Source organism: Vipera berus, assembly GCF_964194415.1.
Source record: "Vipera berus genome assembly, chromosome: 1".
In the NCBI taxonomy this organism is placed as follows: domain Eukaryota; kingdom Metazoa; phylum Chordata; class Lepidosauria; order Squamata; family Viperidae; genus Vipera; species Vipera berus.
This window is the reverse complement of record NC_138202.1, coordinates 169,348,092-169,366,400: the sequence shown is the minus strand read 5'-3', so window position 1 is coordinate 169,366,400 and position 18,309 is coordinate 169,348,092. Positions and strand designations below refer to the sequence as shown.

General features: G+C 39.3%; 1 protein-coding gene across 1 annotated transcript in view; it reads right to left on the bottom strand.

Moving 5' to 3' along the window:
- Positions 1 to 50: 50 nt before the first annotated feature.
- The window catches only part of ANKAR (ankyrin and armadillo repeat containing), a gene marked incomplete at its 5' end in the record, with an annotated part of 49,314 nt that continues 31,055 nt past the window's right edge, over positions 51 to 18,309 (bottom strand). The window contains 12 exons of the mRNA XM_081340761.1: positions 51 to 370; positions 1,181 to 1,227; positions 2,604 to 2,800; positions 3,249 to 3,358; positions 5,953 to 6,070; positions 7,519 to 7,677; positions 11,055 to 11,177; positions 12,881 to 12,987; positions 14,472 to 14,633; positions 14,745 to 14,898; positions 15,772 to 16,013; positions 17,683 to 17,851. Of these exons, the coding sequence (XP_081196887.1) occupies positions 126 to 370; positions 1,181 to 1,227; positions 2,604 to 2,800; positions 3,249 to 3,358; positions 5,953 to 6,070; positions 7,519 to 7,677; positions 11,055 to 11,177; positions 12,881 to 12,987; positions 14,472 to 14,633; positions 14,745 to 14,898; positions 15,772 to 16,013; positions 17,683 to 17,851 (1,833 nt within the window). The 3' untranslated portion in view covers positions 51 to 125. The remainder of the gene's footprint in view (positions 371 to 1,180; positions 1,228 to 2,603; positions 2,801 to 3,248; positions 3,359 to 5,952; positions 6,071 to 7,518; positions 7,678 to 11,054; positions 11,178 to 12,880; positions 12,988 to 14,471; positions 14,634 to 14,744; positions 14,899 to 15,771; positions 16,014 to 17,682; positions 17,852 to 18,309) is intronic.

Below are 18,309 nucleotides of genomic sequence, written 5' to 3'. Positions count from 1 at the left end.
TATCAATTTCTTGCGGTTGTTTTCCCAAATTGGAATAAATCCATTACAAATGCAATCATATTTTTATTTGCTTGAAACTGTGTAGTAACAACATCTTTTCTGCTACCACAATGTAGACAATACATTTAAAATTTCTCTTCGGACAAACTATGTTTGAGTGCTTCGACATTAACAATTCTTGGTCTTGAAACCTCAATGAGGTTAGATGTTGTTGTGTGTGGAAATTGATAGTGTCCAGATGCTGGAATGCGGGGTTTCTCCGGAGCTTTTAATCTTCCCATTATATGTGTAGTTGGGGGAATTAAAAAGAGAGAATCCTTCGGACGAAACTTTGCCTTGTATACTTTAACACCAGTACCTCGAAATTTTTCTAGAAAATAAAAACACTGCTTTTACTACCATCACTATTATCTGCAGAGTATTTCAGACTGTTCAGCTACGTAATGTTGCAACCTGAGTAGGACTACTTGTGGGCTGGATCCTTATTCCACCTGGTTCATTTGAACAGCTAGAAGTGGAGTGAGTAGCGGCATTGGAGAATGGTTCCAGACACCTTGAAAATGGTGGCGGTGGGTGTCCTCCTGGTGAGGCCACCTCTTAATCCAGCCGTGCCACACAATTACTGTCTGGTGTCCAACCTTCCCTTTGGGAGTGGAAGTCTGGAGAAGGTGGTTGGGAAGCAGATTGTCAGGCCCAGATATGGAACAGAAGCAGCAGTGGTCATTCTTATGGAGGGAACCTGGACAGAGGAGTGCACAGCTCCTGATCTTTTTATATCAGTGTTTTTCAAATTTAAAGATGTGTGGGCTGCAACACCCAGAATTCCCCAGCTAGCATGCCACTGGCTTCCATGTATTCCTTTTAAAGCCCCTTTCTTTAGATCCACCATCTCACCAAGTTGATGAGCTTTCAAGAACAACAGTTTGAATGGTAAGTATTTCCTGGTGGAATGCAACATTAGAAGTCTAACCACATCTGTGGGTCACAAGCTTATTAGATAATGGGTTTTATATATATATATATATATATATATATATATATATATATATATATATACCCAGCCCACTCCGCACAAATCTGGATTAGGAGGCATATTTAAATTTTTATATGTGTTATGTGGTTATCAAATGCTTTCTTGATTTGTGTACTGCATTGTATCTATTAGCTAGGCATAAATTACCTCGTATGTGTACAGGGACAGCAGGTGGCCCTCCGTTTATCTCCAGGCTGAAAATAAATAAAAACCAAGCTATTAGGTTAGGATGCAGATAATTTCCCAGCTCCTCTGTAAAGTACTTTCACTAAAGTCCAGAAACCATTCTTAAATAATGTAGTTTGAGAATTCTGTTAACCATTCTTCTCCTCCCACCCCCGTTTTAACAATTAAACCTAATACAATCCATTCTATGTTTCTAAACCAGGGGTAGGCAACCTCGGCTCTTTTATGACTCATGGACTTCAACTCCCAGAATTCCTGAGTCAGCTATGCCGAGGTTGCCTACCTTTGTTCTAAACTGATAGGTTTACTTTCACTGAACTTCTCCATTATCTATAATTTGATTCAGCTGACAGTGATTCCTCAATAAATATGCAGGCTTTAGGTCTCGTTTTGTCTGCTTTATTAGTTGGCCACTCTTCTTAAATTTGACAATGATTACATGACAGCAAATTTATGGATCCATGGTTGATGAATGTTAAACATTTACAGTATTTATGGAAATATTTAACATCAGTCCTGATGTAAAATCTCAGGCTTTCTAGTATTCTGTGCTTAGTAAGATATATATATTAAACTGTGAACTAAACTGAACTACTGCTCTTCAATAACATTTAATTAATATTAATTAAAAACATCACATTTTACTAATAAATTCAAGGCCATTTTTAAAATGCCATAAAACCTGTTTGGACAAGTGCTATAAAACCCAAAAGGACTACACAGTAAATAGGAAAATAAAATTTGTTGTGGTTCAATCCAGTAAATTCAGCACGGTCTTCTGTCAAGTAAGCATGAATGGCTTCATTCTTGAAATATGTTTTCTAAAATATTTAAAGGTAAGGTAAAGGTAAAGGTTCCCCCGCATATGCGTGCTAGTCGTTTCCGACTCTAGGGGCCGGGGCTCATCTCCGTTTCAAAGCTGAAGAGCCAGCGCTTGTCCAAGGATGTCTCCGTGGTCATGTGGCCGGCATGACTAGACGCCAAAGGCGCACGGAACACTGTTACCTTCCCATCGTAGTGGTCCCTATTTTTCTACTTGCATTTTTATGTGCTTTCGAACTGCTAGGTTGGCAGAAGCTGGGACGAGTAACGTGCTCACATGGCACTTGGGATTTGACCCGCCAAACTGCCGACCATCTGATCGACAAACTCAGTGTCCTATAAAGTCGTATTTCCAGCCAGAAATAGTCTTTCACCAGAGCATTCATTGTATTTAAATAAAAATCTTTCATCTCCGTCTTGGGGTAAAGTCTTAAGCCTCCATATTTTGACTATTTCCCAAGCATCTATGTGATTTATCCTTTCAAATAGAAATATATTTTATTCTAAAACTGATATGCACAGTATTCTGAAACTTCACTAGCATTTTAAATACTGTTCATACCTGAGAGATGGGAGCCCAATTTTTTTTTGTCTCCTGAATTCCTTTACGAAATCAGAATTTATTTTTGCATCTTTGCTGAGATTTATTATTAGCCTCTTGAACAACTTGGGCTTATTTCTACATTGCACCAGTAGATGGCGATATGCAGTCCGATTAAATGTTAGATAGCCAAGAGCACACGCCACAGCTGAACGAACCTAGAAAAGACATCAACACTGTAGGAATGCAGTTTATTAATTTTGTTTAGGAACAGTGAATCAGACTATTTTACAGTAAGCAACAAAGCAAGAGAAGTATGAAAACTAATATAAAAGTTCTGATTGTCCTGAAGAAATTCTGTATACCGTATGTCACTTTTGTCCGTTATTTGGATATATCTTTCCCTGTTGCCCAATTTTGTATGTATGAGTTTGTGAGCACTGTATTACATTTTTGATGAGCCAGGGTGAGGTTGATACCTGAAAATCACAGTCTAAACATACTAGAGCCACTAACAGGTCAAGAAAGCAAAGAGCTCAAAGTGAAATGAACATATAATGATACAAGACAAAACGTGATATGGTGCTCTATTCATATCAAGTGGCAGGGAGAGAGAGTGGTCTCTACTGAACAGTAAGAAAATTTATCAGAATTTTAAATTCCTACCTCCTCTTCATTTGCATATAAATGATAACAAAGACGTTGGACAGTTCCCAAGCTTGTGATTGCTTCTGGAATGCCTGCCCTTGTGTGGGCCAAGCTAGCTATTAATTTTCCTAGGGGTGGGGAAATGGAATGGAAGTATAAGTATTTCTAAATTGTGCAAATAAATTGTATCCAACACATTTCAGTACAATCGGAGCTTCCAAAGTATTGGACCTGAGTTTCTCAAACCGAACCAGAGCGCCCTATTGTGGGCTCACAGGCCACTTAAAATGGGTTTGGTTTTCATTTTTTTGAAAACCTTGCCTAGCACAGACAATGGAAGACTGGAAATATGATTCGGGCTTTGCTTTTGGCTTCGCCTGCATTAACCTAGTGGGCAATTGTGGAACCTGTAAGATACAGATTAACATTAAATTATTAAAAGTAGCATTTTTCTTTCCTGCTCTAGTTTAATCTCAATACTCGTGGCAATTATACGCATCCGTTTATCATTTTACGGAGTTCCAGCATTGAAAAATCTGAAAGAAATCTGTATCAGTCGATTGTAATTTCCTAAATATTTTAATGAAACAAGACTTTAATATATTTCAGTTTTCATTGTTTTTGTTTCTCTTCGTTTGGTATGCTCAGCTAGGTGGAAAGTTAAGTATTCAGTTAACCACTCCTTCAGCTGAAGAAGTGCACAGATGTGTCTATGAAAGAATCAAACTTTTTAACTGAAATTGACTAAAATCTTGACTAAAATATTTGCTTATTTCAGGGATATTTTTTCCAGAAAATTGTGATGAAGCTTTAGTGGATTTCCCAGACATATAATTACTTCAGGGATATAACTTAGACAACAGCAAAGCAAATGTGCTTATATTTATGTGTAGGCTTTGTTTCAAAATAATAGAAGCAAACACCAATCCAGACCATTGTTGTTACATTACAATTTTTATTGATTTATTAGATTTTTATATTTCCTTTACTATTTTTATAAATAACTCAAGGTAATGAACATACCTAATAATCTTACTTTACCCATAACAACCACCCTCTGAGGTGGGCAGGACTGAGAGAGAGTGACTGGCCCCAAATCATCCAGTTGGATTCATTCCGGGACTAAAACTTAACAATGTCCTGGTTTCTAGGCCAATACTTTAACACTGGCTCTATATTTTTGATATATTTTTATTGTTTTTATAATTTTGTTAGTATATTCCAGTTAACTCTTTCCTGTTAACGGCCTGAAGTATCATAAATTAATCTCTTCCACCACCATCCCTGGTGCCACCGGTCAGGGAATGTCGATTGGTGGGCCCCAGGGGGAAATCCTTCTCTGTGGGCGCCCCGGAACTATGGAATCAGTTACCGGTTGAGCTCCGGACGGCGCCCGATCTCCGCTCCTTTCGCCGCGATCTAAAAACATACTTGTTCGAACAAGCCGGCCTGGCCTGATGGGGGATTGGTGGGGTTTTTACTGTATTTTATTGGGGTTTACTATGTATTAATTGTTTTTAGTGGGCATGTATTTAATCATTTTTTAACTTGTAATTTCTGTGTTTTTTATTCTTGCCCTGTTCACCGCCCTGAGTCCTTCGGGAGAAGGGCGGTATAGAAATATTAATAAAATTAAATTAAATTAATTCTTATCTGCTCTCCCCTTTCCTGAAGTTGCTGTTTAACCCCAAAGATGGCAAATGGTATCCTTTGTCTGAAAAGTGGGGGGGGGGAAGGAGAGAGTTAAATACTATATTAGTTATTATTTAAAAAGAAAAAAAACTGACCATCAAAATAGCACGTTTTACATCCTACCTAGTATGGTCTAGATTATTGTTTCTTAAACTTTTTCTTCTCGGGATTCTTTCCCAGATTTAAAAAAATTATGGAGGTCCCAAAAGAGGTTTTGTTTGTATGGGTTATATTTACTGATCACATACTAAAAAATAAAATTGCTGCTACTGCTTCTCATGATTGTTTGACGGGATTTAATATGGTATTTTTCAACATAGGTTAGCAAATAATTTGATCTGAGGACCCTGAGAGTGTTGGAAACCTCCAGAGTTCCCAAAACAATACTTTTAAGAAACACTGGTTTAGAGGTGATCTAATTTCTTATTCATTTCATATATCTTTCAAAGTCAGCGTGGAGTGATGCTTTTTTCTGTTTATATGAACACAATCATGTGAATCCTGAGACTGTTCAAGAAGGATATACAGTAGGAACCACTTTAGCAATAGCACTTAAACTTATATACCACTTCACAGTGTTTTACAGCCCTCTCCTAGCGGTTTACAGAGTCAGCATATTGCCCCCAATAATCTGGGTCCTCATTTTACCGACCTTGGAAGGATGAAAAGCTGAGTCGATCTTGAGCCACTCAGGATCGAACTGCTGGCAGTCGGCAGAGTTAGCCTGCAATTCTGCATTCTAACTATGGCTATGGCTTTAGTGAAGATTATCCCTGTTTCCTTCATTAAATCTTCATTCTTAAGCACCACATTATAATTTATTTATTTTATTTATTTATTTATTTGAATCCCATTTATATCCCGCCCTTCTCCGAAGACTCAGGGCGGCTTACAATTTAAGCACAAACCAATGTGCTTAGCAATAGCCTTCATTCTATGTATATGCCTGCTTTAATAACAGTTTGTTACTACAGTGATACTGCATAGTATTTTAGTATTTTATATACATTTGCTCTTACAGCATAGTTACCTGTTAACACTAGAGTAGTTGGTTTTTCTGAACATAGTAGGTCAACCAAGATAGAAATTCCTCTTGCAGACAAACTAACTTGATCCATATTAATTATAATTTTTGCTAGTACTACAATCTGAAATAGAATATATTTTTTGACACAACAGATAAAACAAGTTTCCTATAATTTTCCTTTTTTTCCGTTCCTTATTTTTCCACAATATAATAAGCATTTTAGTGACAGTATTAAATACACATAGTACTGGAAATTTTATAATTACAAAAGCATAGTAGTAGGAGAAATTTTTTTGCATTAGTTAAAGGTAAAGGTTTCCCCCGCACATGCGTGCTAGTCATTTCTAGGGGCCGGTGCTCATCTCTGTTTCAAAGCCAAAGAGCCAGCGCTTGTCCGAGGACGTCTCCGTGGTCATGTGGCCAGCATGACTAGACGCCAAAGGCACACGGAATGCTGTTACCTTCCCACCGTAGTGGTCCCTATTTTTCTACTTGCATTTTTACGTGCTTTCGAACTGCTAGGTTGGCAGAAGCTGGGACAAGTAACAGGTGCTCACTCTGTTACACGGCACTTGGGATTCGACCCGCCAAACTGCCGACCTTCTGATCAACAAGCTCAGCGTCCTAACCCACTGAGCCACCACGTCCCCTTGCATTAGTTAAGGTTAGTTAATTTTAGTTAGCTAAAAGTAGTTAAAGATTTTATATTACGTATCATCATCACTCCCTCATTTTGATTTATTGGAACATTTCCATATTCATTGTGCTTCAAATTTAAATATACTTTACCTTTCAGTAAATCTCACATAATTTAGTCAATTTTTATTCTACATAGACTTGCAGAAGATTGCAGCATAACAAGATAAAGGCCCACAGTTCCAGCAAAAGGGCTCAAAGTGTCCAATAATACTTAAGAACAAACCAGGAACCAGGATCAAAACAAGCAAAATGTTCTCAAAATATTAATTAGTCTCACAGAAATATCTGAAGAGGCTTGAATCAGCCATCAAACTCCTCAAAGATTTCCTGAAAAATTTTAAGATTTCTAACACACCAACAAATAGTAGAAATGAGCCTTGTCAGAAAAGGTTCCCTGTAGAGTGTTTTTCAAAACATTTGTACAAGGACAGAAAAGCCCTTGCTTTTCATCATATCTACCTACCCCACTTTCTACAGCTGACCATTCAAAAAGAACGGTCCATCCCAGATCAGTTTAATCACACACTCCATCAATTTAGCCTGACTCAATCTGTGGAAAGCCTTCCGTTACAAAAAGTTATTTTAGAAAGGCTTTCTAAAAGGCAATCTACATCATTGCTAGTCATTAACCAGATTTGTGGGAACTGATGGGAATTGTCTAAAATTTCCAGAGAACAGCATCTAGGAAATCATATTCTTTCCATATTCAGGTTTTGTGGAAGTCTACTTTTTTGGGATTACAACAGAATCTTCCCAACAGGAAAGTTCCAAGTTCTAGAATGTGGCAAACTCCATTCTTCCAAAATGCTTATTGATAATTGTGCAGAACTAATTCTGAACCAACTGTTCATGCAATACCCAGTTTTGTACCTGAAAGGCAGCCATTGCTCTATCTGTCTCTACATCCGAGCCCAGAAGAGGTTCAAATACGTGGATTGATATGGGTCCAGACTCTAAAATCAGTACCTGTTGTGTAGGATTATTGTAAGCAAAAATTGCAATAGCATATCCTGCTCGTAAACGGATATCCTTAAAACAACAAGAAAATAGTAACATGTAAATGTTCACATTTAGATACTGAGATTTTTCACACAAACCAAGTCAGCGTATCTACTTTGAATTCCAGGGAAGTTAAAAGGATTTGATTTCTTTTTATATATACTATTCATTTAAAATTTTGATATTCTGTTCTTCATCTGGAAAGACACTCAGGTCAGTGTTTAAGTAATAGCGTTGCTAAAGGGAAAAAGAAAAGATAACAAAAAGATCTCTAATAAAAAGAAAAGGTGATGCTGTCAGAGTGAATGCTATCTGTTATTCAAATGTCATTAAACTGGCAAGAGGACATGTGGATATTTAGTTGTCACCAATTAACAGACTGCATACAAATTTCATTATTTATTTAAGTGACAAAGGTTCTTGCTTCACATGAAAGTGGGCCACATGGACATTATAACATTGACCCAGTAAGTGTCATGCCTCCATCAGAGCCTGAATCTGCGGAGGAAAATGAGTTGGAACAGAACCCTATGGAGGCTGAGGGAGAGGCGTCTGTGGCTTCAGAGGAATGTGGGGAAGAGCAGGCCAAGGCAGGCCAGGGCCTTTCAGGATTGGGACAGGATGAACATGAGAGACAGAGTTCAGGCGATGAGCAAGGGCCACCCCCACCTGATCCTAGAGCACAGAGAGTGGAGAGAAGGAGGGAACAATGCAGGCAGGCTCAACTACCAGGAAGGAGAGAGTCCCACCCCTCTCCACAAGGCACACCTGGAGACTGAGATTTACGGAGACACTGTGGGGAGAAACATTTGTCGGGAACAAGTGCTGATTCCTTAGAGTTTTGTGTGTGTTGTTGCTGATCTCTTGTTCTGTGACTTCTGCTTGGAAACCCAGAAAATCTGACCATTGGACTGACTGACAAAGTTGCTTGAATGTTCAAAGACCTCCGACTGTGTTTTGGCTTCCCTTCTGAAACTTCTCAGGCAAGCGTGTATTCACACAGACTCATTAGGTTTATGATGTATGTGTCATTCCTTGTTATCTCCATGGCCTTGAGTAAATTCCTCTCCTAATCAGACTGTATGTGAAACTACTCGCAGCCAGAGGCGACTGAAGGTGTGTGTGTCTTTGTTTTGAGGTTTGCCAGAAACGTGGGAGTATTTGGGGAAAATTTGGAGCAATTAAAGGGCGGTTTGAATTGCCAGCTGACTGCATTGCCTCTGTGCTGTGCCCTATGTCATCACAGTAAGTTTGTCTAGTATACAAAATTTCTCCCACATTCGCTATATCATTTAAATATATATAATCCCATTTATATCCCGCCCTTCTCCGAAGACTCAGGGCGGCTTACAATCTAAGCACAAATCAATGTGCTTAGCAATAGCCTTCATTCTATGTATATGCCTGCTTATTAGAGCTTTCGCCCCCCCCCCCAAGCGGCATTATTACAAAGTCAGCTTATTGCCCCCAACAATCTGGGTCCTCAACAATCCCATCTCAATTGTTCTATTTTGCATAATAAATTGTCGTTTCAAAACAGCAGGGCTACCAGTCTTGTGCTACAAAACGGGATGACTATTAGGTACACAAGAGAGAGAACATTTTACATTTTATTCCCATCTAATGGTTGTTTGGAGATTTGCATCCCAGATTTTATATTCAAGGAGCCTTTATTCACCAAATGCATTATTTACACCTTGAGATTCAAGGTGCTGGTGATGACCTATAAAGCCCTAAATGGCTTGGGTCCGGGATATCTGAGGGAACACCTGCTGCCGGCATCAAGTTCCCTTCGTCCAGTGCGCTCCCACAGGGAGGGTCTTCTCAGGGTGCCGCCGGTAAGAGATTGCCGGCGGACGACACCCAGGGATAGGGCCTTCTCAGTGGGGGCGCCTGCCCTTTGGAACCAGCTGCCAGTGGAGCTGAGGACTGCCCCCGACCTCCGTTCATTCCACCGGGACCTGAAGACCTGGCTCTTCGAGCTCTCTGGCCCAGGGTGGGGTTTTATTTATACAGGGACAAATATAATTTCTTTTTAAACTTGTTTTTAACTTTTGTATCTTGGTTTTTAATTACCCTTCGGGAAAGGGCGGTATATAAATGTAATAAAATAAATAAATAAATAAATATTCAATTGCTGATTGACTGCAAGGCCCAAGCAAACTATTTCTTCCTGCAAATATCTACAGCTAGTAATTACTCCAGTGAGATAAAGCCTTCACTGGAGCTTCTAACATTCAAGTCCTGAATAGATTCACCCACACATTCCTCCAAGTTTTCAAATGTACACAAACAACAATATTTCAGTCAGAGATTTAGCTATGACATAAAACAATCCAGGTATCCCTCTAGGAAAGATGCCAGAGGATGTAATACTTTCCTTGAACAGGTTATCCACTGATATCAGCCCTAGCCATCACTTTTTTAAATACCTAGTACCTTTACTGACAAGGACAATATGCAGCTATGTTATCTTCTATTGCCAGAGGGGGGGGGGAATGAAATCATCTTCATTCACACAAGGTGACAAGCACACAGCAGGAGCTGTGTCAGTGCTTCCCCACCAGTCTCACAGGCACACCACAGCATCACCAGTGTTGTTGTTGTTAGCTGCGAAGTCGTGTCCGACCCATCGCGACCCTATGGACAACATTCCTCCAGGCCTTCCTGTCCTCTACCATCTTCTGGAGTCCATTTAAGCTCACGCCCATCACCAGTACCAGAGTGTAAAGACAACCCAAATCTTATTATTGATACCAGCATGTCCCAGTCCACATTCAAATGTAAGAAAGCACTAGATCACGGAGGGAGAAGTTGTGAGAATTCAGCCTCATTTTTTTGGGGGGGGGGCGTTGCAACTAACTCATCATTGCTTTCAGACATTTGTCATAAGTTTTGAATGAGTAGAGCTGGGTGTCATCAGCATGCTGATAGTATTGCTTGTCCAAGCTCCTGATGGCCATTTCAGCAGCAATGTATAGATATTAAAGCAGTGGGATAGGTTAATATCTTTTGGCATCCCACAGTAGAACTGCCAGGATGCCAAGGCTCCACCATCTAGTATTGCTCTCTGAAAATTTTCCTGCAAGTATGAGTAGCATCACAGTAGAACATTGTCTTCAAAGTGCATCTCATGGAAATGATCCAAAAGGATAATTGATGAGAGATCCACAAACGTCAAAAGAGTCCTACTTCCTTTCCCACAGAATGTCGTCTACTAGTGTCAACAGGGCCAATTCTCTCCTTTGTCAAAAGTAAAAGTGGGTGCTTTGTGGTCTGAGCTAACTCCAACCATTTTTGTGCCTCCTCAAAATTCCAAACGTGTCCACAGCTCTAGATGCTGAAGATACTTAATTTATTGTTTGATTTTATAATTTGAATACCAAATATTTTACTGAAGACATTACCTTATCTGCTGCATAAAAAAGCTTAAGGACATCCAAATAACAAAAACCTTCTTTCTCTTGTAATACAGTTTGCAGATTGCTATTCTTTAAAACAATACAAGCCAAGGAAAATGCAACTTCAACCTAGAGATGAATTAGAATTGGGAAAAATTAAAATATGAATCATAATACTTTATGAGGAGTGAAAATAATCCTATAATTTGTTATGGCTTCAGGAAATCTAGCTTTGGTGCCCAAGAATATTTTCTTCAGGAAAGGAAAGATCCTCTTTCTCCAAAATTACTACTACTAGATCTCAGCTGCAAATGTCTAGTTGTATTTCTAGATCATAGCAAAAAAAGTAAAATTGTTATATATATATCTTTCCTGCTATTTAACAATTTTCCAGAGTGTTGCAGCTCAGACCTGGTACTGTAACCTTATCAGAGTGTGACATCTAGATTTTTTTCAACCTTTTATATCATATTTTTAGAAAAAAATAACGAATTAAACTATATAGACATGAAGCATATCATAAAACCTAGTGGAAAGCAAAAATCTTTCTATGGGTTTAAAGTATTTTCTTCTTTTCAAATCCCCATTTCTGTGCGTTTTTTTCCTGTTCTGTTTATCCTAAATGTCATGCAAACAGTTGTAAGTACTGTAACATGCACAGAAGAAAAATGCACAGGCATAAATATTGGAGCAACATTCCTTATCTGTGCAAATAACAAATACATCTCACTGAATATTTTAATATCCTTAGGACAATTGTAGAAACTAATTGCAGGAGTATCTTTAATACTCCTTTTTATGCATGTATATATGTGCCAGTGTGATTTATGATTTTAGTGCTAGGGTGAAGTTGATGGCCCACTAAGCCAGGACTGATAGTCTTTTTATTTTTATTTTTATTAAAAAGTTTTAGAATACATTTTATCTTTAACAAACAACAAAAAAAAAGAAAAAGAAAACCCCACCGCCAACCCCCTTCCCTCCCACCCTCCCCAACCCTCCCCAACCCCACCCTCCCTTTCCCCTCCCCCCCCACTTCCCAGAGCAGAATACAGGGTATAAAAATACAAACAATCATAATCTAGCTTACGCAAACAATCCTGAACTATATAAACTATCGAACTTTAACTCATATAGATAAACTCCAAGGACTGATAGTCTTGAACTATCCTTTCAAAGCTAGCTAATTCTATGAAACACTGTCTTTCTCTCAAGATCATTGTGTCATTAGGATATGACTATCCACGTCTGCTCCCAGGAAGTCAACTACTCATTGTAAAGGTTCTGCCCACTTGATTTTAGTTGTTTTTATGGTAACTGTGTCTATTTCATCTTCTAACTTCATTCCTAGAGACTGAAATAATAGTAATATATTATTCATATTTTAATTAATGCTGATATTATGGCAAAGTCAAATACATGTTCTTAAGATTGCAGCCCCATTATCTAACGTGGTAGGCTATTTTTCAGCAACTAGAGTCTTCAGCATCCTGCAAATGTATTTTCTTTTATATTATTCAATGAGGAGAAACTATCAAAGAACCATATCAAAGAACCATTCAAGAACCATAGGTAGTCCTCGTTTAGCGACCACAATTGGAATCGTCAATTCGGTTGTTATGAGCAGCAGTCACTAAATGAAACTGCAGCTATGCTTACATTTATAGTTCAGTTTTCCTTTGCTATGTAGACCTGTGTAGGTTACAAATGTGAGGACTGATAGTGAAATTATTTTTTGATCACCGTTGTAACTGCGAACAGTCACCATTTGAGACACTTGCTAAATTAAGATTCTCTAATTTAGATCTGTACGACAAACATTTAAAACCCACCTTTATCTGAAGGGATGGATGAGTTTTAAGTAAATGAACAAGTATCGGCAAAGCCCCTTCATCCACTACATTCTCTTGACTAAGTGGATTGCTTATATGAGCTTCACCTACAAATTTGATGTCAGGCAAAGAGATCCATACAAATAAAAGAAGGGGGGGGGGAGGAAGGAAAATTAGCACAAGCAAAATACAGTCCCTTAACTGTTCTTTACTTTTAAGCAAGTATATGCTCCATGATCTAGCTTAAGTCAATGGAAAGTCCTCATAAATCAAGAGCTAGCAAAGTCCTTTGAGTCCAGAAATGGTATGATTTTCTGTCCAAGTATAAACAGTGTATGAGAGAGCCAATTTGGTGTAGTGGCTAAGGCACCAGGCTAGAAAAGTGGAAAACTGGGAATTCCAGCCTCACTTTAGGACAAAGCCATCGGGGTGACCTTGGGCCAGTCACTGTCTCTCAGCCCTAGGAAAGAGGCAAGGGCAAACTACTCCTGAAAATCCTTGCCAAGAAAACTGAAGGGACTTGTCCAGGCAGTTGCTAGGAATCAAAACTGGTGCAAAGATGGATGGATGGTTGGATGGATGGATGGATGGATGGATGGATGGACGGACGGATAGACAGAGACAGACAGACAGAAAAACAGACAGACAGACAGACAGACAGACAGACAGACAGACAGACAGATAGATAGATAGATAGATAGATAGATAGATAGATAAAATCTAACAACTCCTCAAGTTAGGAAACATCATCTTGTGAGAAATAGAATTAGGATTACTTTTAAAGTTTTAAAATGCTAGATGAAGAGATTTTTTAGATATTAAAGAGATTCCCAGATATTAAAAAAATATTTTCTTGGTGCTTAGAACTTACCAATATTTTACTACTGATTTTATTATGACATTACCGTCAGTTGCACTGATTTTACCCCATAAAGCTAGTGTTTACTTTGGCTTTCTTACTAGACCCTGGAAGTATCCTGGGTTAAAAAAGGGTCAGATAGCAGGACAAGTCTGCAGCTGACATCTGTACAGTACAGTACTATCAGAGTACTGCAGAGTACTCTATATCGAGGTAGAAGGCTGTATGGACTGACTAATCTGAATTAAAACAATACTGTATATTTGGAAGACATTGCCGGAAATGATTGTATTAAGGTCTATTCTTGGATAAGGTCTTCTAGAAAAAAAATGGGACTAAAATATAAGTCGCTGGCAATAATTTCATACCATCTCTCCTGATGATTTCTTTAGATGTTCTTTCAAAAAAAAAAAAAAGCTCAGCAAGCCAACTATACCTTCAGAAGTGTATACCAGGAAATTCAGAAAAAGAGTGAACTAAATCCTGACTGAGCTATAGTTGGCTTTGTGAGTCACAAACTGCGCAGATGTAGGGTTGCAGCTGTTTTGATAACGCACCTGTGTTGTGAAGAGGGTTGCCATGTAGGGGGAAATGGACTGCTCTAGCTCTCAAAGCCGTCCAATATTGTACAATATTAAGACTACCGTACTCTTTCCTAGGCCCTCCCGTGGTTCTTTCTCAAAAGCTTTAACACTGTTATACTTTGGGAGCAACAGAAAAGGAACTACAGACCGACACACATTGTGCCTAAGGCTTTGATCACACTGAGGAGGGTGCCTTCTGCTATCCTTCCACTTCTTAACAGCCGGACCAAAGGGGCAATTCCATTCCCTTCGCATATTTGGTTCTGGTGAATTTCACTGTCCTTGCTAAGAGCTATGACAGCTTCTCCTCCTTCCAAAACGACAAAAGTAAGAAATACATTTAAGATATTTTTTTTTGAGCTCCTACGTGATTATTTTTTTAAAAAAATGTGCCTGTGATTGCTGAACAACAGTGACTTACCAACACACTGCATTTTATCAGACGGTGATAGAAGCATGTCTATAATTAAATTGTACCCAATCTGTTCTGCCATGAATTTCTGCTGCTTCAGGGTTTGTCCAGCTAGGGCCCAGAGGGTTACGGCCCCTTGTTCCTTCACCTTCAAGTGAAAGGCCTGGAAGTTGGACCAAAACGAGAAAGCTATATATGAAACTTCTCAGCACACTTATCACCTACTCCAGACATGTCAAACACAAGGCCCGGGGGCCAGATCTGGCCCGCGAAGTGGTTTCATGCGGCCCGCGAAGCCATCCTGGAAACAGTGAAGGAACGGCCGCCACTGCCTTGGCCTTGGCCCAGAGACCCTCCTTCTGCCAGAGACCCTCAGATCTGTCCCACTCCTGCCCAGGCCCCCATAGGCACCCTTGATGCGAACGATGTAGAGCTGGCCATGCCCACCCAGTAGGCCATACGTGCTCTAGCCACGCCCACCCAGTAGGCCACACCCACCTTGGCCATACCCACCCGGCCCCCTGAGGGCAACTGCAATGCTGATGCGGCCCTCAATGAAATTGAGCTTGACACCCCTGACCTACTCTATAGGAAGAGTATTGATGCTTTTGGACTTTGCTGTTGAAGAAGACTCCTGAACATACCACGGAGAACCTAGAAAACTAGCCAATGGACCATCGAACAAACCAATCCAGATCTCACCAAGGCTAAAATTATCCTACTTTAAAGCCTTTATGTGAAGGCCCAGCTCTCTGGAGAAGTCTCTGATTTGGGGAAAGATGAAAGGAAAGGAAAGGAAAGGAAAGGAAAGAAGAGGACCCACAGCAGCCAGGTGGATGATTTCAGTTATTGTTGGGAGACTTGAAGGACCAGGTTAGGGAAAGATAAAATCATGGGAAACTCTAGCTATGTGGTCTCTAAGGATTGACAATACTTGATGGCATGTTGTCATCATCATTACCATCTTCATCATTGTCATCATCCCTTATACAATGACTTGGGTAAGACAACCCACTAAGAAAAATGAAACACTTGCCTTTAGGAGCTTCAGAAGAAACTTGGTCACAGATCTGGATAGAAATCTCATCTGGATAAGAGTGTTCCCTTGACAGAGGGCCTCAATTGCCATTGCTCCTTTAACCTGGACACTGATTTTCCTTCCTCTGAGAAGCTGAATTAGAGGATCAATAACGTTTGCCGCCACGATAGCATTCTGCATTTCCATATTCCCACGAGAAATTTCTGCAATTACTGCTGAGGCCACTGCCACCAGGACATCTTTTAAGCAGAAACAAAAATAAAAAATAAAAGCCAGATACATGTAGAATCTGCTTCAATCTTTTAATGACTCTTATAACTTATAGCGGTAATGACAATTTACAGATTGAATATTTCCTTTTGAATGATTTTTTTTTACTTCTCTGACCATTGATAGATCGTCTCAAAATCATCCATGAATCCCCAAATGGTAACCACTATTATACATATAATTTTGAAAAAATCATTTACTGTATAGCCTTCATCTAATCTTCCCAGTTTAAAAGAAGAAGCTATAGCAGATTATCCTTTTTATATTGGTATTGATGTGCCAGGAGTATATGTTTTCAATGTTCGTGGAAAAATTATGAAATAACATAACGTACATAAATAATAATAAATAAACTGTAGATGTTAAAATTTTAATATATTACTGCAGAGGTCTTCAAACTTGGCCCTTTTATGACTTGTGTACTTCAACTCCCAGAATTCATCAGCCAGTGTGCCTCCAAAGTCCCTCCCAGCCCTATGATTCTATAACATCTATGTCTATTTCTTTCTTTTTTTATTCAGCATTGTTTATACTCTGAATAAGCAATTTGATATTTTCCAGATATTTTAGAGATTGCAACTTCCCTGAATCTTGGTATTGGCCATACTAGCTAAAGAGGATAGAAGTTTCCAAACCAATCTACTAGAGATAATTTGCTAACTTTTGTCTACCTAAACCAGGGGTCTTCAAACTTGGCTCTTTTATGACTTGTGGACTTCAACTCCAAGAATTCCTCAGCTAGCATGCCTGGCTGAGGGATTCTGGGAGTTGAAGTCCACAAGTCATTAAAGGGCCAAGTTTGAAAACCCCTGTATTAGTGCATATGCTCTTATTTAATTCTTTACTATATCTATTTCCTGACTTAATAATTACACTAAAATGCTTGACAAAGATTTGTTGCTCTACTTCTATAATGATGTTACATTTTTTCCCCTTCAAAGTATTAAAACCAATTTTCTAGCACTTGTAGGGCAAGATATTCCTTAATGGGTTATACAAATGAATGACGGAACCAGGAATGAGAAGGTAAAAGTTTCCTAGTAAAAGTATCTACTCTCCTTAGCCCTGAGACTTCTAAGGCTGCACTTCATATTTGAGTTTAACTATGTCTGTCTATGAGGGACGCGGTGGCTCAGTGGGTTAGGATGCTGAGCTTGTCGATCAGAAGGTCGGCAGTTTGGTGGGTCGAATCCCGAGTGCCGCGTAACAGAGTGAGTGCCTGTTACTCGTCCCAGCTTCTGCCAACCTAGCAGTTCGAAAGCACGTAAAAATGCAAGTAAAAAAATAGGGACCACTACGGTGGGAAGGTAACAGTGTTCCGTGCGCCTTTGGCGTCTAGTCATGCCGGCCACATGACCACGGAGACGTCCTCGGACAAGCGCTGGCTCTTTGGCTTTGAAACGGAGATGAGCACCGGCCCCTAGAGTCGGAAACAACTAGCACACATGTGCGGGGGAACCTTTACCTTTACCTTTACCTATGTCTGTCTATTAGAGAATAGATACTGCTGGTGAAGCAGATGTCTTCTCCTGCAAGTCCCATCACCCCAGAAGTAAAATGATCTAGAAAGTTAAGTGATCAGCAAGCGGTGTCATTTCCTTAAAACCGATTATCTAATTTTGCTGTTTTTATTTTTACCTGAATCTGAACGTAAGAACTGAACAAGTGGTTCAATGCCTATCATTTCTTTCACTTTCAGCTGATTCTCTTTATTATTTTTGCATAATACTCGGATACAGCTCATTACATTCACAAGCAGATCTTGCATGTCATATTGCAACAGATTGATGAGAGCAGGAATTCCACCCTACATTAAAAAAAAGTTGTAAGGGGCATAGGCAAAAGTAGAATTAATTAAGAACCAAATGATGCAATGGGTCGAACCTAACAAAAATCTCCATTTTTCACAGGCTGAAAAGGTAATCTTTCCTAATTTTCTCCTTCTCTCCACAGTTCTTGAGATCTCCTGGAGTATTGGGTGGTGGTGGTGGGGTGGGGAGAGAAGTAGGGTTTATGGTATCTTGCTTAGCCTTGATGAGATAAAAGGAAGGGAAAAAACCCTAATGATCAAGATTAACCTTAACTGCAATTAAAATTAGTTCAAGATATAGCTCAGCAATCATTAACACAGGGGCAAAAATGTGTTTCAAAGGCTAGTGCAGAAAGAAAGGGTGACATTCATCAGGCTTGTTCCTGATTTCTCAAACCTAGTCAACAACAAGAACAACAAAGGCCACAGTTGTGGCTGCAATGTGAAAACACCAC